The sequence below is a fragment of the Sciurus carolinensis genome, chromosome 8 (assembly GCF_902686445.1).
Source record: "Sciurus carolinensis chromosome 8, mSciCar1.2, whole genome shotgun sequence".
In the NCBI taxonomy this organism is placed as follows: Eukaryota; Metazoa; Chordata; class Mammalia; order Rodentia; family Sciuridae; genus Sciurus; species Sciurus carolinensis.
Window position 1 is genome coordinate 13,783,365 of NC_062220.1, and position 25,978 is coordinate 13,809,342.

Genomic DNA, 25,978 nt, shown 5'->3' on the forward strand with positions numbered 1-25,978 from the left:
TTTGCCTCTGTTCTTAGATGATATTTTCTTCCATATGTAAAACCCTAAAGACTACGCACAAAAAAAAACCTGTTAAAACTAATAAGTTCAGTAAAATTGCAGGATACAAAGTCAACATGCAAAGATAGGTTGCATTTTATACACCAAAAATGCAAAAAGGGATGGGAAATGGGAATAGGAAAGACAGTAGAATGAATTGGACGTAACTTTCCTATGTTTATATGTGAATACACGACCAGTGAAACCCCACACCATGTACAAGTGCAAGAATGGAAAGTTGTACTCCATGCATGTATAATATGTCAAATACACTCTACTCTCACGTATCTCTAAAAAGAGCAAATAAAAAATAAAAGGAAACAAGAAATATTGGCAATGATCAATGGGTAAAAGGAACTCTTACATACTATTGGTGGGGAATGTAAATCAGTACAACTACTATGGAATTCAGTATGGAACTTTCTCAAAAAACTAAAAATTAAACTATCATATGATCTAGCTATGCTGTAACTTATTATTATTTATCCAAAAGAATTAAAGTCAGCGTACTATACTTAAATACTTACCCATTTTTACTGCAGCACATCCTTAATAGCCCAGTTATGGGATCAGTCTAGGTATCTGTCAACAGATGAATGGATAAAACAAATGTACACCGTGGAGTTTTATTCATCCATAAAGAAGGATGAAATTATGCCATCTGCAGAAAAATGGTTGTATCTAGAGAACATCACATGAAGCAAAATAAACAAGACTCCGAAAGACAAGAGTCACATGCTTTCTCTCACACATAGAAGCAACAGGGAGAAGAAGAAAAAAGTGATGTCATGAAAGTAACAGGGAGACCCTTGGGGTGAAGAAAGGGATAAGTGGGAGAGAAAAAGTGAGGGGAGATTTTGGGGAGTGAATCTGATCAAATGATGTGCCATGCATGTACGAATATACCACAGTGAAACTTACCACTCCAAAATTAATATGCACCCATAAAATTTCTTCTCATCAAAGAAAAACTTCCATGGAATTCCTAGTTACCTCAAATAGCCAAAGCAATCTTGAAACAGAACAAAGATGAAGAACTCACAATTTCTGCTTTCAAATCTCACCACAAAGCTAATCGAAACAGTATGAGGGCTAGGGGTATAGTTCAGTGATAGAGTGCTTGACTAGTGTGCATGTAGCCCAGCACAGAAAAATAAAACTCAGAAACAAGAATAAACAAGCAAAAATGGCATGGTATCCATACAAACACAGACATAGTGGACAATGGAACACAACATCAAGTTCAGAAATAAATCCTCACATATGGTCAAATGACTTTTGACAATGGTGCCAAGAAAATTCAGTTGGGAAAGGACAGTCTCTGAAACAGATGGTGCTTGGAAACCTAGATGCGTGCAAAAGAACGAAGTTGGACCCTCACCGAACACTATGCACACCTTATACAAAATTAAAAATGGATCAAAACCTAAATGTGATATTTAAAAATGATAAAACACTTAGAAGAAAGCATATGTCTGAAGCTATACAATTGAATTTGACAATGAATTTTTTGGCTGTGACATCAGGGGCTCCAGCAACAAGAGAAAAAAAAAATAGGCAAATTGGACTTCATGAAAATTTTTAAATTTTGTGCATTGAAAGACACTATCAACAGAGTAAAAAGGCAACTCTCAGAGGAAGAGGTTTACATTTGTAAACCATATATCAGATATCCCTGATAAGGGATTAATATCCAGTACTTATCCAGAATTCTTAAAGTCCAACAACAAAAAAAATTCCAATTCAAAAATGAGTGAAGGACTTAAATAGACATTTCTCTGAAGATAAATAAATTACCAATAAGTATTTGAAAAGATGTTTGATATCACTAATCATTAGGAAAATGAAAATCAAAACTACAATGAAAAGCCATCTTATAATGATTATAATTTTTTAAAAAACATAAAGTAACAAGTGATGTTGAGGATGTGGAGAAAGAGGAACGCTTGTGTGCTGTTGTTGGGAATATAAAATGGTACAGCAACTGGGAAACAGTATGGATTGATATGTAGTTCCTGGAAAACAATGGTTTTCTAGTGCAGGTGGTTACTTAAAAAGTTAAAAATAAAATTATCCTATCATCCAATAATGGAATGTATAAGTATTTGCCCAAAATAATTGAAAACTGGGTCAAGAAGAGACTAATTATTACCATGTTCATTGTAGCATTCTTCACAATAATTAGGATGTGGAAGCAACCAGCATATCCATCAACAATGAATAGATAAGCCAGATGTGGTATATACATACACCAGAATATTATTCATATTTAAAAATGAAGGAAATACTATAATATGATACAAAATATATGCACCTTGAGAGCATTATCCTAAGTGAAATAAACCAGTCACAAAAAGACAAATACTGTATGATTCCACCTAGGTGAAGTATTAAGAGTAGTTAAAAATCACAGAGGCAGAGAGTTGGATGATGGTTAATAGGGATTAGGGGAGAGGGACACGGGGATTTATTAATGGGGACAGAGTTCTAGTTTTATAAAATGTAAATAATTGTGGAAATGCGTGATGATGATGGTTGCACAACATTAAAAATTATTTAACACCATTGAACTGTACACTTCAAAATGGTCAAGATGGCAAATTTCGTCTTATGTATTTTACCATACAACAGTATTGGCCAAATTATACTGTTATATTGTATGCATGTACAAATATGTAACAATGAATCCATCATGTACAACTATAATCTACCAATACAAACATGGGAAAAATAAAATAAGTATTTAACTCATAAAGAAAGAAGAAAGAAAACACAAAAAAAAAGAAGAAAAATAGGTCATCGCTCTAGTGAAAGCACAGCTGACGGATAGGTCACCTGTGTCCTCTTCAGGGTCTGCAAGCCATGCTACTCCTAATGGACTCATATCTCCCTGGACCATAGTCAAGCCTCTGTAAAATGGAAGTGTCAGACATCTAAATAGAAGAGGAGAAGGAGGAGGAGGAGGAGGAGGAGGAGGAGGAGGAGGAGGAGGAGAAGGAGGAGACTATTAAGGAAAGAGTACTGTTAGCTATTATTTTTATCCAGTCTCTGATGACAGACAGCCCTGTGACTATTGAAATGGTTAGACAGATATAGATCTACATTTTGGAATTTATTTGTTCCATCTGTTTTTGTCCTCCGTTCCTTCTTTCCTGACTTCCTTTAGGATAATCATTTTCTTAATGTTCCTTCTGAAATCTTCTACTGGTGGTTTAAGTATTTCTTCTTCATTTTTTATTGTAGTACTTTCAAGAAAATTATAGATTGTTACTGATTATTGTCACTATGTTGTTCATTAGATCTTGAGCTTTTTCCTCCTAAAAGAAATTTTGTATCCTTTGACCAAATTTTGCCCCAAAACCCCCCATACCTGGAACCATTATTATATTCTGCTTCAATGAATTCAGCTCTTTGAATCCACATATGATTTTTGCTTTAAATAGTTGGTTATCTTCTAGGGCAACTAAGAGATATAGTCACTTATATCTCTCCGCATACTAACCATTTCTAGTACTCTTCAGTTCTTTCTGTAGATCAAAGTTTTTATTTTGTGTCATTTCTCTTTTGTCAGATAACTTTTCTTTAACATTTTTTGTAGGACAAATCTGTTAGCTACAAAATCTCTTGCATTGTTGTGTGTATATATAAAAATGCCTTAATTGAATCCTCAATTTTGAAAGTTGTTTTTACAGGATATAGAACTACAGATTAACATGTTTCATGTTTTCTTGTGTTTTGTTCTGTTTCTTCTTTTCTCCCATTGGTACCAGGTATTGAACCCAGGTGTGCTTAACCACTGAGCAACAACCCCAGTCCTCTTTATCTTTTATTTTGAGACAGGGTCTTGCTCAATTTCTTAGAGCCTTGCTTAGTTGCTAAGGCTGGTCTTGAAATTGCGATTCTCCTGCCTTGACCTCCCTAGTTGCTGGGATTACAGGCATATGCCATCACATCCAGTCTCTCTTTTTTTAAAAAAATACCTTTTTAGATGTTGACAGACCTTTATTTTATTCATTTATTTATATGCAGTGCTGAGAATTGAACCCAGTGCCTCACATGTGCTAGGCAAGTGCTCTACCACTGAACCACAACTCCAACCCCACACAGTCTCTTTTATCGTTTTCAAGTTATCATTCCATTGTGTTCCACACTTGAGACTTTTATGATAAGAAAAATAATCACAATTTTCTGTTTTCCTACTTGTAATGTATTTGTTTTCTGTGGATGTTTCTAAGACGTCTAACTAATTTAGTTTCCAGAAATTTGACCATACTGTGTCTAGTTGTGTGTTTCTTGTATGTATCCTGTAGAGTCTGGTAATCTTGAAAACTTGACTTTTTTATTTGAGAAATGAAATGAATATGCACCACTATTTCACATGAGCCCTTTGGATCCTGCCCTCAAGAAAATTTTAGTGCAAGGGAGACACATATTTACTATTAACTATAACAATAAGGCAAAATCAAGTGTTAAATAGCGGTTCAAGAAATAAGGCAGACACACAATGTTCATAGCTGCTCAATTCACAATAGTCAGATAGTGGAACCAACCTAAATGCCCTTCAATTGATGAATGGATAAAGAAACTGTGATATATATAGATATATATATGTGTATATATATATATGTGTATATATATATATATATATATATACACACACACACACACAATGGAATATTACTCAGTTATAAAAAAATAATAAAATTATAAACTATGGCATTTGCAGGCAAATGGATGAAATTGGAGAATATCATGCTAAGTGAGATAAGCCAATCTCAAAAAACTAAAGGACGAATGATCTTGCTGATAAGCAGAAGATGACACATAATGGAGGGTGGGAGGGAGGCAAGAATGGAGGAAGGAGGGACTGTATAGAAGGATAAGAGGGGTGGGTGGGAAGAAAAAAAATAACAGAATGAATCAAAAACTATTACCCTAGGTAAATGTATGAATACAAAACGGTATGCCTCTACTTCATGTACAGAGAAACAAGATGTATCCCATTTGTTTACAATAAAAATGAATTTAAAAAAAAAAAACGAAATATGGCAGAGTGGTAGAAAAAGAGCTGATTTTACAAGGCTAAAGGAAAAGTGGCAGAAGGAAGTAAATGAAGTGCCAGTATTCCCTTTCAAATGGGTCTTATTCACCCCCAGGATTCTAGACCGACCAAGCACTCTGTCCAGAAAAGTGACCACTTTCCTTTACTGGGGAAAAAGCTGTACACAACTCCCAACTTGCACTCTGCAGAAAGCATTGCTTATGCTTGCAAGGCCCCAAGAGGCACTACCATCTTCTTCTCATCTACCTCTCCAATTCATTACTACATTTTATAGCTGAACTCCCAAGACCTCAATGACATTAGACGGCTCAAAAAATTGGAGAAGAGGTTAACATGAGGTCACCTAAATATTTTCTTTACTTTTAACAACTTTAAAAATATTGCTTTTGAAAATCCTGTGTATTTCAAGGGAGGCAATCTGCCTGTGATTGATAATCGTGGATCTGGAAAAGAAGCCCACTTTTACCATGTGTGCCAACCAATTCAGCACTAAAGTCTTGGCTTTCACAATGACCCAGTTCCCCATCAGCCCATGTCCTGCCTGGATTCCTAATTGAACCTCTGGGCTGAGCAGACCTCAGAGATCACTTACTCTGATAACTTATCCATTGTCCAAATCTAGCCCATACCCCTGAACCCAACTCTTATACCTCTCATGTCTTCCTGATTCTTAATTCAATTAAGAATTAACACTGATTCTTCAGGGAACCCATCTTGGGATCACAACACCAGTGGCACTGGTTTTGCCCCTGTATTAACACTTATTCTGTATAGTAGGATAGCTAAACTTCTTGACGCCCCCTCCCCTCAATAGACTTCCCTCTGCAGGATCACTCCTGAGTCGAATCAGACCACAGTGGGAAAGTTCTGGGGTGAAAGGCCATTCCAAATCTTTTTCCTTTCTAGGTAGGCAAGCCTCTTTGAGGTTTTCTATTTAGAAAACTTCAATGAGTTTCTCCCTTGAGTTTTTTTTTTTTTTTTTATAAATTCCAGTACTAGGAATTGAACCCAGGGCTTAGCACATGGTAGGAAAGTGCACTATCACTGAGCTATACCCCAGTCCTCTCCTGAGATTTATATCCTCATGCAATTGACAAGGGGGAAGGAGGGATGCAGAACAGCAGTGGGAATACAACCAAGAAAATTCCAGTTAGGCTCAAAGGTGATGCAAAGAATAAGAAAACGTAATCTGTTTAGCATAAAATTCTCAATTTCATTGAGGATGCATATGAACAAATAGAAAAATTTAAATAGTAATTAGTGGCTACAATTAATTAGGCATCAAAGACATTGGCATAAACAAAATGCGTGAACAGCATTTGGATCAGAATTCACTTAAACACTATAGAAAAAGAATTAGTGGAATGAGCAGGTACATTCTATACAGTTACATAGAGGTCAGAACTGAGGCCTTTCATGTTAGTGGTTATGATAAAAACTGAAATAACATGATCACAGCAGAGATTTTATAAAGTTCCAAATGATGGCACTGCATAGGAGTGATCTGAAAAACAGGAGGCAAAGGGTTTGAGCCATTTTTACTCCATTGGCAATAAAAGGAGTTTTGATTCAGGAAGGTTGCAGTGGGAATGGAAAAGTTCCAATAGATATGAGAGAGCTTTGGAAAAACATCATCATCTAGCCTCCTGATACAGTGGTTGAAAAAGAAGGAAGAATAAGGAAGATTTCAATGTGGAGTGCTAGTATGACGCAATCACTAACAAAAATGAAGAAGTTAAGAGAGGAAGTTGGCTTCAGTTTTGGAGAAATGATAACACAGTTTGGGAGTTCAAATAAATAGATTGATATCACATTACATAGTTGGAAAACACCAGCTGGTTTTTGAAAATGAAGAACTAAAATTCACGTTACATATTAGAACTGCTCCTCCTCAGGCTCCAGCCAAGGTATTTCCATGACTCTGCCCTTTACCATATTTGATGGATTCATTCTAGGCCTATCATTGATGATTTTCTAACTTGAACTAAAAAAATTTGCAGTTTCTCATGGCTATGTGCTCTGCCATATTCTCTACCACAAGCAGAAATGGCAGAACAAAAAGAGGTTACAGTAAAACCTAATTTCATTTGGTTCCTAATGTTCTAGAGGCCCAGCTATATCCTCACCTACTTTGGTTTACTGTTTTGTTGTTGTTGAGTGAGTTTTTCATGGTGCTGGGGATGAAGCCCAGGGCCCCATACAGGCAAGACAAGCTGTCTTCCCCTAGCCACGTCCCCTCCTGCATCCTCACCCACTTCAGCTTCACTGTACAGCCCCCTTAATCATATTTCATGCACTAATAATCCCACATGAAAGTCCTAACACTTGCAACAAAAGACCTATGATACAATGAGTATACAAAATCACATAAATGGAACCAGCAAATCCATGAGTAGACACAGAGAAAGGCATAAATACTTAATTTAGTTGTGGACAAAGAAAGTAAGATTATTCTTAGAATGGCCTGGCTCAGACTCAATAGGAAATCTAAATAATGGAGGATTAATTTCAGTAACAACAAAGAAAATGAACAGTCACAGAAAAGTCAGGAAGTGAGATATTGTCACTCTCTTTCACAGTAGGGTATATTTATCTAGACACATTTTGGTTGAAAGATATATTTTACTTAAAATGTTTATGATCAAATTTAAATAAATGTTTTAGTTAACTAATGGGTCTACTTACTTAAATACTTCCTAAGAAGGTGACATTCTTTTAAAGGGAACTGGGTGGATGAGAAGAGGATGGAAGAGTTAACTTTGAACTTGTCTGTACAAATGAGGCCCTATATGCAGTTATATGGGAGGGAAAGCTCCAAATCCCTGTCATCCCTGATCATCTCTTCTCCTAATCATTCAGCAAATATGCTGTGTGTACCTTAGTGGTATCCATGACAAAAGAAGAGACAGGAGAAAGTGAAAATTGGTGATGTCACTGGTGATAACAAAATGTATCCCCTTCACTGCTTCACTGAGGTCTAACATTTTCAAAGTTGCAAGCATAGTTCAAGTCTTCAGGTCTTAATCCTGTCATTTGTGATATCATGGATGAACCTGGAAGACATTATGTTAAGTGGGAAGAACCAGGCACAGAAAGACAAATACCATATGATCTCACTCATACATGGAATCTAAGAAGGTTCCCGTAGAAGTAGAATAGAACAGTGGTTACCAGAGACTAGGAGGGTTGGGGTACAGGAGGGATGAGGACATGTTTGTCAGGAGGTATTCACATGTAACAAAACAACACGTTATACTCTATAAATATGAGAATTTATTGTATATAAGTTTAAAAAATTTAAAGTGATTTCAAATGTAAACTTATCATGGAAGTTGACACTTACAATTAACAGTTTCCTGCAGCTTATCAAACCTTACAAGCTTTCCAAAATCTTAGGGTCATCTTTTTTCCAGGGCACCTCAGTTCTTCATTTCTTAATTTCAGTAAGTTACATTTGTATAGATATTTATCTATTCTATAAAGTTTTAAATTACAGTGGCTTAATTTGTGGTACTCTTTTATTATCATAAGTCTCATAATCTAAAAAGCATCACTTGTAAGATAACCCATTGTGTTATATGTTACCAAGGGGAAAATATCTGCTAATAGAGAAGTCAGCCATCTGTATCTGTGAGTTTCATATTTGTGGATTCAATTGCCAATCAAAAATACATCTTTGAATTGTGTCTGTGCTAATTGAAGGATAATTCAAAGTATACAAGAGGATTTCACAGATTATATGCAAATACTATGTTATTTAATGTCTGTATTTGGGAACCCATGGTTTGGAATGTGTGGTGGTGGGAGGAGGATTACTGGAGCTAATCCCCCATAGATACTTAGGGACAACCACATTGTACAATACTTTCTTATCACTGATTAGGATATATCCTAAATTCAGAGATTTTTATTAAGTAAAAATTAATGTGTACTTCAGAATCAAGGAAATCTAGCCTATTTTAAACCTCTTTGTGCTATGTTCTTTTTGTTCATCCTAATTTTGCTTAGTACTTGTGTGGAGTATAATAGTATACTGTACTGCACTTCATCATATTGGCACAGGCCCCAAGAATCAATAAATGGGATGGAGTTAAATTAAAAAGTTTCTGTACAGCAAAGGAAATGATTAAGAGCATATACAGAGAGCCTACAGAATGGGAGAAAATCTTTGCCAGCTATTCCTCTGACAGGGAATTAATATCCTAAAATATGTAAAGAACTCAAAAAGCTTAACATAAAAAAATAAGTAACATAATCAATAAATGGGCAGAAGAACTAAGCAGACGCTTCTTAAAAGAAGAAACACAAATGACCAACAAATATACCAAAAAAATGTTTAAAATCTCTAGCAACCAAGGAAATGCAAATTAAAACTACATGAAGATTTCATTTCACTCCAGTCAGAATGGCAATTATCAAGAATACAAATAAGAATAAATGCTGCTGAAGATACGAGGAAAAAAGGTACACTCATACCTTGCTGGTGAGACTTTCCAGAGTACACACTCTGAAAAGCAGTATAGAGATTCCTCAAAAACCTAGGAATGGTACCACCGAATAACCCAGCTATCCCACTCCTTGGTATTTATCCAAAAGAACTAAAATCAACATACTATAGCAATACACTCATATTGATGTTTATAGCATAATTCACAATAACCAAGTTATAGAACCAGCCCAGATGCTGGTCAATAGATAAATGGATTAAGAAAATGTGGTGTATATACACAATGGAGTTTTAGTCAGCCATAAAGAAGAATGAAATTATGGTATTTGCTGGTAAATGGATGAAACTGGAGAATATTATGCTAAGTGAAATAAGCCAGCCTCAGGAAATCACGGGTCAAATGTTTTCTCTCATAGACGGAAGCTAGAGAAGAATATGGGAAAAAGGCAGGAGATAAAATATAAAGGTATAGGGAAGATCAGTGGAGTAAAAGGAGATCAAGAGGAGAAGAAGAAATGAAGAAAAAGGGAAGGAAATGAAGAATTAATTTGACAATATTAAGCTATGTGTATGTATCAATATACCACAGTGAATTCCACCTTTATGTGTATGTATAAAACACCAATCAAAACTAAATAAAGAAATTAAAGAGTGAAATAAAGACTAACGGAGTAGACAAAGGACAATAGGGGGAAGGAGGAAGAGAGGAAAAGTGGGAGTACCAGGGACTTAAAAGGAGTAAATTCAGTTCCATGCAGGTATGATTTTGTCAAAATGAACCCAATTATTATGTATAGCCATAATGCACTAATAAAAGAAAAATATGTATTGCACTTCAAATCCAATTCATCATGCAAAGTCCTAGATTTCTTGTGATTTCAGACATTTAGCTATGTGTTGCACACAGCATTACCACATCTATAAATATACTCACACAATGTGTTTCCTGATGAATGACGCAATGAACAGACTTCAACTCTGTCATTGTGAAAGTTACCACCGTGGTTTTAAGTTCACTAGTAAGTCTGGCTTTAAGATGTACCATCACAGAACTTCTCTCTAGTCATGCTTACTAATTTGACCTTTCCACATTAAAATATCAGACTTTTCTTAGCACACAAAAATAAGTCATCTCTTGATGTTTTCTATATCATGAGTACCATTTTAATAAATTCATTGCATAAAATTTTTCATCAATGCCACAGAAAATACAGTTAGTTACTTGGAATTGTTACTTATATCTTCATATTTAATGTTGGTATACTAAGTTTTTAGCCATGTTTAATATTCTCAGAAACAATATTTGTAGCTAGAATAGGTTTACAAATACTTGATTCTGCCAAAGTCATAATTTCTCCTTCGTGCCATACACAGTCTTGGAGAAACTTATCTCATAAATGTGTATAGTCACTTTTTCACAGTTACATCATTTGTATAATTGCAGTGGGATTCTAGTTCTTTCTTTTAGCTAATGGAGTCTTCATCATGTATCTTTTCTATATAGCAGTTGCTCTTTAAGTTTTTTAATAGCATTTTTCATTGCATTTTTTTAGAAAATACACATTTTGCATTTTCAATAAATATATGTTGCCTACTTTTCACACACCCACAAAAATGCTCTTTCCCGTTGCTTTGAAAGCATGTGGCCTCTTCATTCTTCTATTTTCCCTCTTTCAATAGAGAAATGACATTAAGCAACTCCTGCTCTACTCTAAGAGAAAACAGCTCTTGAGAGCATGACAGAAAGTAGCTGGCAAATGGATTCTGTTCATAGAGATGTGAGACTGGAAACACACTGAAGGAGCCAGACTTCTGCTCCTGCTGCCTGCAGGCCTGTGGGAATGTGTCCTCAGTTGTCAGATCTTCCAGATATCTGGATATCTGTTGAAACCCCTCCAATTTCAAAATGTTGATCCAAATTTTTTAAAACACTAAACTGATCAGACTAAATATGATTGCACGCTGAAGGCGATCTGCAGACGGTAAGCTTAAGACCCTGCTGTCCATTTGAAGTTGCTCCCTAATGAGGTGTCTGAGAAAGTGTTTTTTTCTCTGAGCACCTGCTTCTAAGAGATGAAGAGCTGAAACAGAGAACCGTGAGATAGACTCTTTAAAGGTGCAATGTGGGTTGAATTGTCCAGGATATAATGATGGAGTATCCTGGTAACATTTTTTAATTGAGGGGACACAGGCCAAGCACATAGCCCTGCAGAATGCGCCTTAGGGAACAGAATTCCCAAACTAAAAAGGACAGACCTTTCCTCCTACCAGGCTTCCTACCAGTCAGGCCTGGAGTCCAGAGACCACAGATAGGCTCTGAGTACATCTGATATAGATGAAGTGGAGGTTGGGCTATGAAGTCATACTTTTAACAGGCACATAGCAATTTTAAATTAAACTCTATATTGTACCTTACTTTTATTACCAGTTCCTGAGTCACAGTGTGTCTTCATCAAAACTCTAGATAGTGATCTTTTTAAAAAAAAGTATTTTTATTAGTTGTTGATGAACCTTTATTTATTTATTTGTATGCAGTGCTGATAATCAAACCCAGTGCCTCACATATGCTAGGCAAGTGCTCTACCACTGAGTCACAATCCCAGCTCTAGATAGTCACCTTTGATCTTACAGAATTTAGAAGTTTTTAACAAAAATCTGAAACCTAATATTTGATTTCCTTCATACATATTTCTCCTCAGAGGTCTCAAGAATATTTTTTGCTTTTACTTATTTTCTTCTTCCAAAAAAAATCACCCAAGTTTAGATCCCTTTTCATTGATTTTGCCTAATTTTCACTTACATTTTCTCCCATGATTTCTTCGATTATTGCTGCTCTTATATTTATTATGTTTTCATGTTTTCTCTTTTGCAATGTGAGGGTGTATTAGCTCTAACATCAATATCTCTCTTTCTCCTCAAGTTGAATTCTTTTTCTTTTTTCTCTGAATTAGTGTCTCAGTAATATCTTCAAATTTTCTCATAAGCTATTTCCTACAAGCTATTATTTCTATGACCAGAGATGTCAAGTTCATTTAGCTCTTTCTGAAAAAAGCTCAAAGGCTTATCCAAATAAAATAAAATGCAACTTTAAAGTTTCAAATCCCTCAAAATTGACCTGTTCTTGGATCTAGCATTTATGTTTCTGAAAATTAACCTTGGTAGATTATTAGGAATATGTACAAAGATGCACGTGCATAGATCTTTGCTGTACATTAGCTGTAGTAGAAAATAGCTAGTATAACAATAATTTATATTAAAGATGCCAGATATCATGCTACTAAAATTATAAGCATTGTCTTTGTCATTCCTCACAACAATCCTATGTGACGCTTCCTATTATCACTCCTATTAATAGATGAAACTTAGAGATTAAGCAACTCCATCAAGGACAGTCAGCTAGTGAATGCCAGATTCAAGAATCAAACACAGGGCTAATTTCAAAACTTTCGTTCTTACCTGCTACACTTTAATAGAGATGCACAGTTGTCTAATTGTTAAATGAGTCATATGCTTTTATAACTGAAGACTAAGCATGTATTAAATGATATCACAATCTGTAGTTTGATATGGAAAGATATCTATAACGGTTTTAGTTTAATCTATAGTGTATTGAATGCAAAACAATATGTATAAAATGGTTCCATTTTCCTAAATGAACAAATCTCTACCTATCTCCTTAACTACTTTTTAGCTACCTACTCATCTTGAAAGAATACACCCAGAAGGGTAAACAGTGACTATAGTTAAATATGGACCCTATCTCTCACCCTGCACAAAACTCAACTCGAAGTGGATCAGAGACCCTGTGCCTAATAGAAGATAAAGCAGGCCCAAATCTCCACCATTTCAGCATAGGAACTGACTTCCTTAACAAGACTCCTAAAGCACAAGAAGTAAAATGAAGACTCAATAAATGGGAAGGCATCAAATTAAAAAGGTTCCTAACAGCAAAGTAAACAATCAATAACATGAAGAGAGAGCCTAGAGAATGGGAGAAAATCTTCACCACATGCATCTTAGATAGAGCATTAATCTCTCAGATATATAAAGAACTCAAAAAACTTAACACCTAAAAACCAAATAACCCAATCAATAAATGGGCTAAGGAACTGAAAGGCACTTCACAGAAGAAGAAATACAATCGATTAACAAATATATGAAAAAAATGTTCAACATCTCTAGCAATTAGAAAAATGCAAATCAAAACTACACTGAGATTCTATCTCAATCTAGTCAGAATGATAATTATCAAGAATACAAGTAACAAGAAATGTTGTAAGGATGTAGGGTCAAAACTTCACTCATACATTGCTGGTGGGACTGCAAATTGGTCCAACCACTATGGAAAGCAATACAGAGATTCCTCAGAAAACCTAGAATGGAACCACCATTTGACCCAGTTATCCCACTCCTTAGTTTATACCCTAAGGACTTAAAATAGGCATACTACAGTGATTCAGCCACATCAATGTTTATAGCATGTCAATTCACAATAACTAAACTATGGAACCAACCAGGTGCCCTTCAACAGATGAAAGGATAAAGAAAATGTGGTATATATACACAATGAAATATTATTCAGGCTTAAAGAAGAATGAATTATGGCATTTGTCAGTAAATGGATAGAGCCAGAGAATATCATGCTAAGTGAAATAAGTCAATTCCAAAGAACCAAAAGTCAACTGTTTTCTCTGATATGCAGATGTTCATTCACAATAAAGTGGGGCAGCTAGGGAAGAATAGAGGTACTTTGGATTAGACAGAGTGGAGTGAAGGGAGGGGAGAGGAGGTATGAGGGTAGGAAAGATAGTAGAATAAATCTGACATTATTACTCCTTGTGCATATATGATTATATAACCAGTGTAACTCTACACCATCTATAACCAGTAGAGTGAGAAGTTATAGTCCATTTATGTATGATATGTCAAAATGCATTCTATTGCCATGTATAACTAATTAGAGCAAATAAAAAATATAGAAATTTATGGATATTTTTATTTTCTCAATTTTTTGTCAATATTTTCTAGCTATTTTTGCAATGAGAAAATATAGTTTTTTAATTTGAATTTTTGTTCTAATTAGCTGTACATGACAGTAGAATGTATTTATACATGTTGATAGATCATATATAAGTGGAATATAATCTCTCATTTTTCTGATTGTATATATTGCAGGATCACATTGGTCATGCAGTCATATATATACTTAAGGTAATAATGTCTGTTTCACTCCACTATCATTTCCTTCCCCATATCCCCTCCCCTCCCTTCACTTCCCTCTACCTAATATAAAGTAACTCTATTCTTCCCTATCCCCCACTTACTGTGAATTAGCATTCGCATATCAGAGAAAACATTTGGCCTTTGGTTTTTGGTGTTTGGCTTATTTCACTAAGAATGATATTCTCTAACTCCATCCATTTACCAGCAAATGCCAGAATTTCATTCTTCTTTAAAGTTGAGTAATAGTCCATTGAGTGTGTGTGTGTATATGTATATATATATATATACACATATATATAATAAAATATACCATAATATAGCTTTTTTATTAGTTTTTATTTGTTCTAATTAGTGGTACATGACATATAATAGAGGCAAATCTCAAATTTAATATGGACAACTTCTTGATAAATGAGACTTGAGTATTGTTCTTTTTTCCCCATTCTCTGTATCCAGCAGAGATCTATGCTCAGAAATGCTAAACAGCCACCACATCCTGAAAGGTGAGCAGAAAAGACCAAAGAAGAGGAGCCCATGATAAAGGTCACCTCACAGAGCAGTGAACAGGGTGAAAGGGCTACATGGGACCTGCTTAATATCAGTGACTTCCACTAAGTTTCTTTTCTTAACATTTTAATTTTGACATAATTTTAGACTTTCAGAAATGTTGCAAGGCAAGTACAAGTAATTTCTAAATATACTTTACCCAGATTTCCTATTTGCTAACATTTTACTGTATTTTCTTCACATTGTACTGAAAAAGAATTCAGACTTAGAGGAAAGGCGATTTATTTGCTTTCCAAACTCTCCTAGAAATATCCCTCTGTATGACCACTCCCCTGGCAGAAATCTTCCTCTTGCCTAACTAGAAGCTACCTTCCCCTCTTTGCCCCGCCTGCTCCCTTTACCAAGAACACTGAACAGGAAGAAGAGTGTGCTCAGGGATGCTGCCAGGAAGAGGGAGACCGTAAAGAAGGACGTTGCCTGAGCAGAAGGAATGTATTCTTAAAAGACAGGGTTCCTTCCCACTGCGGCAAGCATTACGCTACCAGGAAGATCCCTACCTGGAAGTCAGGCCAGGCTTCCTGGGAGAGAGCAGGTAAGTTTTTCTGTCCCCTCTGTGTAGACTCTTGGCTCTTCCCCTGTGCCAAAACCTCAGAGAAGCCTGTTCTATAATCTATCCCTGACATATTGAAGATTGAGGTTTCTACAACTGAAATCAGTTTGGCCAAGGCTGCAAAATAAGATCCTTGGAAGCAAGGATCATTTCGAGACCAAGAATTCTTGAAATACAGGAGATTTACTTATTAGACAGAGTTGAGGAGGCACAAATAGGGACAAGGCTAAAGTCCAAAGCTAAGAGATGAGTGAAGGAGAGGCAGCATGCCGAAGTCAGAGGCCCCCCGCCCAGCACAAGGCACAGTCTGTGTTCTGAGTGTATCCGGGTCTCCTACTGTCCATGCCATGCCTATCTTCCACGCCTCCCTCATCTGGGCTCAGCCCTTCAGAACAACAGCCTGTCCCCAGATTCTGATGGTGTTCTCTGATTTCCACAGGCTCCTGAAACCCCTTCATCATGAACTGGCACATGATAATCTCTGGGCTTATTGTAGTGGTGCTTAAATCTGTTGGAATGACCTTATTTCTGCTGTATTGTGAGTATTTGAGCAAGCTCTTATGCCTGACCTTCCTATTGTTTTGCTCTTTGACTCTTCTTTTAGAGTGCAGGGTTGAGTGTAAAAGTTAAATGCCCAAACGTTTCCACCTGAGGGCAACTAACCCAGCCTGAAAATAACTGGCAATTCCCCTCTTACTCTCCAGCTCACACAACGGGTAAGGTTCCTGGGTCTGCCTGGGAGATAAATAAGTGACCTACACAAAACTTTCGTTACTAGAGTATTACTTGGGTAATCTGAGCTGAAGTACTCAGCAGGGCTTGTTATTGTTGCTAAAATCTGAAAATACAGTTTCAGTTCAATGCAATGGTAAGGCTGTGTTAACTGGGGTAGAAATTTCTCTCTATGTACATATACATATACATATCTACATATCCAAATGAATTAATTAGTAAAAAAAATCCCTCATATCACAATGTTTTACTGCAATTCAACAAGTAGAATCTTCTCCAGTCCCTGTCACCAGTGGGGAAAATAAATGAGGAAGGAAATGTGAGTAGGTCCCTGCAGTTGGGTAAGAGGTGTTTTCCTCCTGACCCAATCTGAAGGTGTAATTCCTGTCACTTAAGAGAGAAGAACAGAAATATGAGTACGAGTCAGAGAAGACATTTCAAAAGCACATGCACATCTCCATTGACCTGAGTCAGTTTGGTATTCCCCATTAATGGTCATGGTGTCCTAGCCTGCCCTTGGGCTTGTTTGTTGCATTCATTGTGTATCCACATTTGGTCTGAGCCAATAGCTGATTTTCTTTGCAGTCCCACAGATTCTTAGCACAAGTAATGATGGCTTCAACTCCACAAGCATCTACGGAACAGGTAATGTGCACAGTAGTAAACTCTACCATCCAGCCTCTGTGTGCTGAATTCTTAGAGATTTCCTCAAGGTCTCCTTTCCCAAGAAATTCTGTTGCACAAGTGGTCCACAAAGGCCTTTTAACTAATACTTTTCCTTTTATAGATGAAATAAACAAAACCAGACTCAGTAAAAAAAAAAAAAAAAATTATTTGGTGCTAAGGATTGAAACTAGGGCTTCATGCATGCAAAGCACCTACTGTACTGCTAAGCTGTATCCCCAGCCCTTGATTGAAATTATGATTCTCAGTTTTCTTCCTGAGCGTGGAATCACTGTAATATAATGTGAATGTGCTTTATCAACTCTGAAATGGTGCACATCTATGAGAAATGTTTATTAAAAAACCATGTACCCCTCAAAATTTTCATATTAAGCACCTTTTTGTGCCAAATATTATGCTAGACCAAAAATAGTAGAATAATAAATACAGGAGATACTAACAGGTCATCATCTACAAAGCAAAGACACAATGCCAGAAGTAACACAGGATAAGCAAGTAAGACAAAGTTCTTCCCATTAAAGCCACCTCCTCTTGAAGTCGTTCCCAAAGCTTCCCTCTGCTTCCTCTTAAGATACCTGTTACCACTGACATCTTTAGGAGAAAAATCATTTCTCATTTGTCTTTGTATCACCTGAGGCACCCAATGAAGAAAATACTCAAGAAGTATGTATTGGGTTCCTTCAGTTATAATCCCAAAGTAGTTTCTGATGAAATCCAGACTACTAGATATTACGAAGAGTCTATAGAACAGGGAACTAATAAAAAGTGACTACTGATGTCTCCTTTATGAATATAATCTTAAGTAAACAATTTGCTATCTGGGTAAACTAAAGTAGTCTTTATCCATAATGGACAAATAGGTCACTGAGAATAGGTTTGACCAGCCTCCAAGCCATTGTAGTTGCTTGCTAAGACAGTCAGTATTCCCAGGGAAAAACTGAGACCTCTTGGAAGCCCATCAATTCCCATAGTTGTATTTAATACATATTAATAATGGACCCTTCTCTGCTTATAGGAAATCTCTGAAATGTTTCCCTGCTTCTTTTTTGTCTACTAACACCCCCATGGTCCCTAAACTTGTTTCTATGAGTCACTATCCTTAGAGCTGAGGATGTGTTGAGAGAAGCATCCAAGAGTTGCCCAGGATTAATAATTTTGGTGGAGAGTTTCAGACACCATGGGCAGTCAGAAGTAGAAGTGCTCTGAACAGCTTTTGAGGGATGACATTGTCAAAGCAATAAATAAGCAAAGAGTGAGAGATTCCCTGGAATACTAAATTCCTCCACTACTCTTCAACTTCCTGTTCTCCCTCTGCCCCAACATTTCACATCTAGTGCTACACCCAACAAAGGGAAGGGGGGCATGAAATAGGACCTGGGTATTGAGCATAACAAATAATGGTACTAGTTAGATAGAAGGTTCAAAGAGAAAAGGTATCTGAAAAATCCTCAGAGTGACCAAGTACCCCTTGTCATCTCCAAAGTTCATAGACAAAGAGTCATAGGGACTTGACAGCTCATACTCTGATGATTGTGTGTCATATTCACCACACAGTAACCTTTGGGTTTTCTTCTCCATTTCAGTCCCACAGTCTTTTGGGAATAGTAACAATGGCTTAATTCCCACAAGCAGATATGGAACAGGTAAAGTTCATGGTTTGAACCTCCTCACCACCCACCAGGTTTTTATGTACTGTATTCTTACACACTTTTCTCATTGCCTCCTTTCTTATAGAGCACTTTTGCTTAATGGGGCCATGAAGACCTTCTAATTCGTTCCCTTAGAGTTCTCCATAGGGACAGAGACAAGACTGGATAGAATTTCTTCCTGGACTGAGAACATTTTTGTATCAATATACTTGTTATTTAAAAAAAAAAAAACATTATTCATGACTGTCCCATTATTTTATAACTCAATTCCTGGGTTCACACTCCAGTCCACTAATCTCATTCATTCTCTCTCTCTCTCTCTCCCTTTCCCCTGCTCCCCCCACATCTCTTCAGTCTGCCCCAAAGACTGGGATTTTCATCAAAGAAGATGTTTCTTCTTGTCCACCTCTGAGCTATCTTGGAACAAGAGCAGGGATGACTGTGTAACAAAAGGATCCACTTTGGCGATTGTCAACACACCAGAGAAACTGGTGAGAGGGCTGGGGAATGGTGCAGTGAAGCAACCCTCCCACAACAGCCTCAGTGGGTGGAGATGGCGGCAATGTGGTGGAGCAGAGGGTGGATGATTGGTGAGGAATGGAAAGGTGGCTGGATGAGAGGTTCAAGCTCTGAACCTAGGGTTGGGAGATTTCCCAGTAGCTATGGGGCAAGTTCTTCAGCTTCATCTGAGCTAGAAACTCAGACTGTTTCTTTCCAATAAGACACAAGAGTAGGCTGCTATCCTAGGGATGGGCCAAGGCACTTAAAGTGCAGGGAATGACCAAAGAGCTAATGCATATACAAAGTTATATTTAAATTACAGAATATTTCACAGATATGACATATTAATGTATCATCCCAGTTTACACAGTGAAAAAGGGAGATATGAATTAACAACATTAGTAATATGAAAAACAAAGAATCAGATCATAGGGTTTGCAGTATTATTGTGAGAATCAAAATAACAATATGCAAATTGTTTTGTTTTATTATCTCCTTTTACCTCAAATAATCCTGAGGATGTTCTATTATCCATATTTTATAAATGAGGAAATTAAGGTACAGAAAAGTAACATGACCAAGGTCATACACCTAAATAACAGAACATGGAATTGAACTCAGATCCCTCTGACTTTAGACCATACTACAATTTAGTTTATCATTGCCTTCCCTTCAGATCTAAGCATTTACTGAGTGTTAGGCACTGTGCTATAAATACTATTCTTGTTTCCTCTCCCTATTACCTCTCCACCCCTCCTCTGAAAAGTTCTCCTGTGGTTGAGAAGAATTTGTAAGAGGGTCTTTTGATTTTGGACAAGGATCAGAATGCTGTAGATTCTCTAGGGCTAAGTACCCAGTGGGAAGGAAAAGACGCCTTCAGGTAGAAAATTAGGAGCAAGGCAGAGGGGAGAAGAGAGGAAAGAAAGGAAGACGAGAAAAGAGAGGAATGAGACAGAAGCTGATGGCTTTTTCCTTCTACTTGCCCCAGTTCCATCCTTGGCATTCTCCACTGCTTACACTCCATACTAACCCCAGAAAAAGTTCATCACCCAAGTGGTTTGCTGGAGACCCTCAAGTCAACATATTTCATGATCATCTGATTCAGCTTCATTTGGAATATAGAATTTCTGGCCATGAAAACAATCCTATGCAGGGGGCATGCCAACTAAGAAAAATGTGTATGAAATTAGCTGTTTTTGACTGTATAGGTCACCCTTCCCCATTCCCTCAATGTGACTCTAGAAGTAATATCAACATCAGCAGGTCATTTGCTAGAACTATAAATTCTGCATCCCCTACACCAGTCCTTCTGAACCAGAAGCCCAGCAATCTGCGTGTTTATAAGTTCCCTAGGTGATCTTGATGCCTGCAAAGCTTGAAAACTTCTTCTCTAGGATTATGGCAAGTGCCAGTAATACCCAGTCTCCTATCCCTAACAGCTTTCCTAGTTCCCTGAATCAGACACAATCATGTGCCCATTTCCTTAAGGAAGCAGCAGTGAAGAACTTGCTGTTGAACTGTTTATTTATTTACTTTCTAACTTCCAGGAGTATCTCCAGCACATAGCAGATGCTGAGAAGTACTTTATTGGCTTAACATACCACTCTGCAGAGAAAAAATGGCGCTGGATCAACAACTCTGTGTTCAGTGGCAAGTATGTGAACATCCTGCATTGTTCTGGGGATCTTAGTTTGCCTCAAAAGACCACACCTGAGATTCATCCTGGACTAGTTCAAAGACTGATACTCAACTCTTTGTTCTAGTTTTCTCCTTTCCTCCAACCCATCTAATCCCAGAAACACATTTCCTATAAATTTTTCATTATGAGAAAATATCAAGTATTTTTCATAATAAAAAATAGAAGAGATGAGAGAAGAGTATTCATATAGCAAATAATTTTGTTCAAAGTAAGAGCCAAACAAATCCACATACATAGAAATATTTTTTGCTGTATCTCATAGATCTCTGATCGCATATGTTCTTGCTAAGTGCTTACAAGTTCCCTAGATGTAGATAGATCCTTTACCTATACAAAGGTTATTATAAGCAACTTGTCTATCCCTTGAAGCTGTGATCCTTTAACTCCCAAGAGCTATCTCCAATGAATCATTCCATGGGGATAAACTTTGGTAGAGAACATCATATTCTCAGGGCTCATATGAAAATGCTGAGTCAGATGGTGAACAAGCCTGCAGCTGGATTTCCCTACAGAGGAGAGAAAATTAATATTCATTCAGTATCTTCTAAATGTCCAACTCTACGCTAAGCACTTATATATATTATTTCCTAAAGTATTTACCAAGATGCCATAGAAAAAGCTCAACAGACAGAAGATAAGAAAGGCTTAGAAATGTGTTGAGTGTCATATAGCCACTTGGTGGGATAGCCACAGTTTGATCACTTGAGCCCAAAACTCATCTACCTTTTCTATGAAACCAGCCTCCTTGCAGTTAGACTGGGAAGTCTGAATGACAGAAAAACTGGTGGGAGAAAGGCCAACAGACACCACCACCAAGATTCTCCAAAAGCCAGCTGGAGTCTAGGAATGGATGAGAAATTTCTTTCCTCCTTTTTTCCATATTCTTGCTGCAAACAATCATATAATACTAAAATATTATTTCTGGGGTTGGGAATGTGGCTCAGTGGTGGAATGGTTGCCTGGCATGCCGAGGTCCTGGGTTCAATTCCCTAGTATCCTCCTTCCACACACAAATGCTCTTTAAAACATTATTTCTTGGATAAAAGAGACAGCCAATGAGATGCTTCTGACCAAAGACACAAGTGAGTTAGTCCAAGTCTCTGGGAATCTATGAACACACAGAAAAGAGAAATTGAAAGGAAAAGGTGGGTATAGAGCTGGATTTGGGGAAGTGAGGCTTAGAAGAGGTGGTCTGAGTTGAAATGGAAGGCCCAGTGCAGAGGAGGAGTGTACGTGGAACTAACTGGTCAGTCCAGCAAACTTCTATGAGACTCTGAAATCTGTAAAAGGCAAAATTGAAATAACAAGCCTTGATCACACCTTCTTTTCTCCTTCAGTATTACCCATCAGAGTCAGAACTTCAACTGTGCCACCATAGGCCTAACAAAGACTTTTGATGCTGCATTATGTGACATCAGCTACCGCTGGATCTGTGAGAAGAATCCAGAATGATTGCAGTTCTCTGTGAGGTGAACAAATAGACAACAAAAGAGAATGGTTACAATCAGGATTGGTCTGGGAAATGCAGAACATTGAATCACTGTGTCAGTCTTGGACAGGTTATTGGCAGAGCTCCAGGGCTAATGCACCCTCCCCTTTCATACATACACACTTACATATACACCACCAGGAAAACTCCCCTTTCTGAGCCACTCCCACAAACCACATTTCCTGTGAGATTGGAACCTGCAACACTTTTTGGCTTCCCACAGGACATCTAGTTAATGGTTCTTTTATCCATCTGTCCACCAGTAAAGTCCTTGTCTGTTTGAGATAATGAACTTCTGTGTTCTGTATTCTGAGGGACTGAATGCTGGCCATCTCCAGGAGACAGGGTCAGCTTTATGGAGATAACACAGCTGGTATGGAAATGAGGTTTGTTTTTTACAGAACTAAGCACTTCTGACTGACCCACAAGGTTTAGCCTGTCGACAATTTGTTTTATACTCAGTGATTATGACATACTACCAAGGAAGACCCACAGACTAAGCAGGTATTAGCATCATTTAGAGGACCAAATGGGTGGAAGAAGGGTGAACTCAGCTTCTATGATGTCACTTGAGCCCCCAAGATCATGGCATATTCTTCCATTCCATTCTTGAGAAACCTGATAACCAAGTATAGCCTACTGACACAAAGAAACCTTGCACTGGTTGACATATTGACCCACCACTCATCCAGCTGGCCAAAGAGTACCAAAAGAGAAGGGCCATGCAGGAAACATTGGGTGGAGGCAAGGGGTAGGTGGAGAGAAAGAAGGGAATAGCGGGGATAAACAGAAATCACATGAAAGGAGAAATGGCATTTATTTGGCCATATAAAAAAACAGCAAGAAAAAATTAGAAAAGTCTTGGCTTCTCTGTATTCATAAGAAAATATCAGCTACATACACATCTCCAGATAAGAAAAGAAAAAGAGATTCATCTGATGTCTTCAATTATAAGAGTTAAACCAGGGGGATGACTATATAAAATTAATGGAAATTATTACCATTCGCATCTAAGAACAACATATCACAATAAGTACTGTGTATATGATTACTCAAAATAAATCATTGTAAAATTTATCTTTTATTACAACAGTAAATTCTGTTTCTATATTCCTGGGTTTTGTGATTGTTGGTTCATTAGCATAGTCATTTAAAATGTTCATAAATGAGATAATACACTAGTTGTGAGAAGTTGCTTGAAGGAGGTTACCAGAAGTAATCTGAGTTTGGAATGGAGTAGATATGGAAATTATATTGGCATCCTGTGGAAATACAAGTTCTCTGGTGGTTTTAACAAACAAGTGCCACAGGAGAGGAGCAGGAAGAGACTGAGTCTACAGCCAAGAAAAGAATCAACTGAATTCTAAGCAGAGGTAAGTCCCAGAACTCAAACAGAAGGAAATCTCAATCCTTCTATTTTGAAAAAAGAGAACTATAATTGCCACATTCTGTTTATGACACAGTAATTGCAGCCTTCAAAGACCAGGAAATGTAGACATCTAGTAATTTCCCTAGTAAAAGTCCAGTCTCCCCAAAGATAAGAAGATACTTCTTTGCAAGTTCTGATAAAGTCCACTGAGGTGGGATAGGGAGTAAGACTAAAAAGTATGCAGGGGACACATGGACATTAATTTAAGTTTATTTTTGGAGAGGGGTCTCAGGATCCTCAGGAGAGTAGATAAATATAACTTTTATTAGGCAGCAGTGGTAGGGTTTTTAAAAAATGATTATGTAGTTAATCATTGGGTCAGAGTTTTTATTTTTCTTCTAATGTGCTGTGTGAATCTGTACATATTTCTTAATTTCCTCACCTATAAAATGGGGCCATGATACCCATTTCACAAAATTCTTGTACATAAGAAATAAGCTCCCCTCTATATATCTTAAAAGCAATAAACATTAGGAGAAGCACTTTGTGCAGGACTCAAAGTTGAGATCTTTATTCAAAAAGTAACTTTTTGATTTGCTAGAAGCTGAATGTAGGCAAGCCAATTGATTTCTCAGAACTTGTGTATTCATTTATAATATGGATATAAAATCTGCCCAATTCAGAGAAAGGTACCTCAAGAATTCTGTGGTCAATCCACGTAGAGATCAAAGCCATTCTTTTCATGGCTACAAATGTGGGCCCAGCTGTAGTCAGTCACTTCCCACCCAACCCTTAGACTCATCAACAAACCTGTCTGAGGTCATCAGCACCACCAGCTGAGCTTAGCCTAGATCGACTGAAACACTAATTCATGAAATAAAAGTTTAGAATGAATCAGACATTATTACCCCACATACATATATAACTGTACGAATGGTGGGATTCTACATTGTGTTCCATTCTACTGTCATGTATAACTAATGAAAACAAAAAATACACATATAATTTGAAAAACTATTTCTTTATGCCACTGGAGTTTTGTGTTTGTCTCTTATACATCAAAAGTTTTCCAACTCACTATTTAAAAAAGTACAAGTTTTTAAAAAAGACTTACTAGGTTAAACATGACCTACATTCCAGTTACTTCTTTTCATTTTCATTTTCCCTTACATTCTCCTTTGTTTGCTCCGTTCCAGCATCTTTTCCTATATCTTCCTTAGGATCTCTCCACTTATTATTTACTATGCTTGGAATGTTCTTTAACAGATTTCTAAGTATCTCACTACTTTGCGCCTCTCAACCTTTCCCGGACAGCCTTACTTAAAATTTCAACACTCCCCCTAACAGATATTTTCTTTCATTCCTATTTCTCTTTCCTTTTAGCACTTTCCTACCATCTAACATACTACATCTAGTTTTAATAACTTTATTAAGATATAGTTCATGTACCATACAATGCAGTTATTTGCAATGCATAATTCAATGTTTTTTAATATATTCACAGTTACATGTGCAACCATCACCTCAAAAGAAAGCCTGTACCATTGTCTATCATTGCCCTATCCTTGTATTCAACAACCCTGAGCAACCACTGGCTAACTTTCTATCTCCGTAGATGTTCCCATTCTGGATGGATGAAGAGAGTTACATAATATGTAGTCTTTTTTGACTGCCTTCTTCCACTTAGAATAAGGTTTTCAAGGTTCATCAGTATCATAGCATGTATTGGGGTTAGAGTTTGAGTCTTAAGTGTCCCCCAAAGGTCCATGTGTTAAAGGGTTGATCCCTATGATGGTGGTATTGGGAGACGGAAGAGCCTAAAGAGGCAGCACCTAGTGGGAAGTCATTAGGTCACTGGGGTAATGACCTTGATTGGGATTGTGGTACCCTAACCCTTCTTCTTCCTCTCTTTTGCTCTCTAGCCATGAGGTGAGTGGTTTTTCTCCACCATATGCTTCTATCATGAT

The 25,978-nt window shown here is 37.1% G+C and overlaps 1 protein-coding gene across 3 annotated transcripts; it reads left to right on the forward strand.

Moving 5' to 3' along the window:
• The first annotated feature begins 15,687 nt into the window (after positions 1 to 15,687).
• Positions 15,688 to 25,586, forward strand: Clec5a (C-type lectin domain containing 5A). 3 transcript variants are annotated; one of them, XM_047559911.1, is made up of 7 exons: positions 15,688 to 15,870; positions 16,328 to 16,426; positions 17,206 to 17,265; positions 18,888 to 18,947; positions 19,308 to 19,444; positions 21,002 to 21,108; positions 22,491 to 25,586. In XM_047559911.1, exons 2-7 carry the CDS (start codon positions 16,348 to 16,350, stop codon positions 22,603 to 22,605), a joined length of 558 nt encoding a protein of 185 aa, XP_047415867.1. In that variant the 5' UTR covers positions 15,688 to 15,870; positions 16,328 to 16,347; the 3' UTR covers positions 22,606 to 25,586. The 3 variants fall into 3 exon arrangements, with proteins under 3 accessions (XP_047415867.1, XP_047415868.1, XP_047415869.1); XM_047559912.1 differs by lacking the exon at positions 18,888 to 18,947; XM_047559913.1 differs by lacking the exon at positions 17,206 to 17,265.
• The last annotated feature ends 392 nt before the right edge of the window (positions 25,587 to 25,978 follow it).

Coding starts and splice junctions, on each gene's coding strand:
- Clec5a (XM_047559911.1), top strand. CDS start 16,348: ATGAACTGGCACATGATAATCTCTGGGCTTATTGTAGTGGTGCTTAAA. Junction 16,427..17,205: donor GACCTTATTTCTGCTGTATT/GTGAGTATTTGA, acceptor TTTTCTTTGCAG/TCCCACAGATTCTTAGCACA. Junction 18,948..19,307: donor CACAAGCAGATATGGAACAG/GTAAAGTTCATG, acceptor ACATCTCTTCAG/TCTGCCCCAAAGACTGGGAT.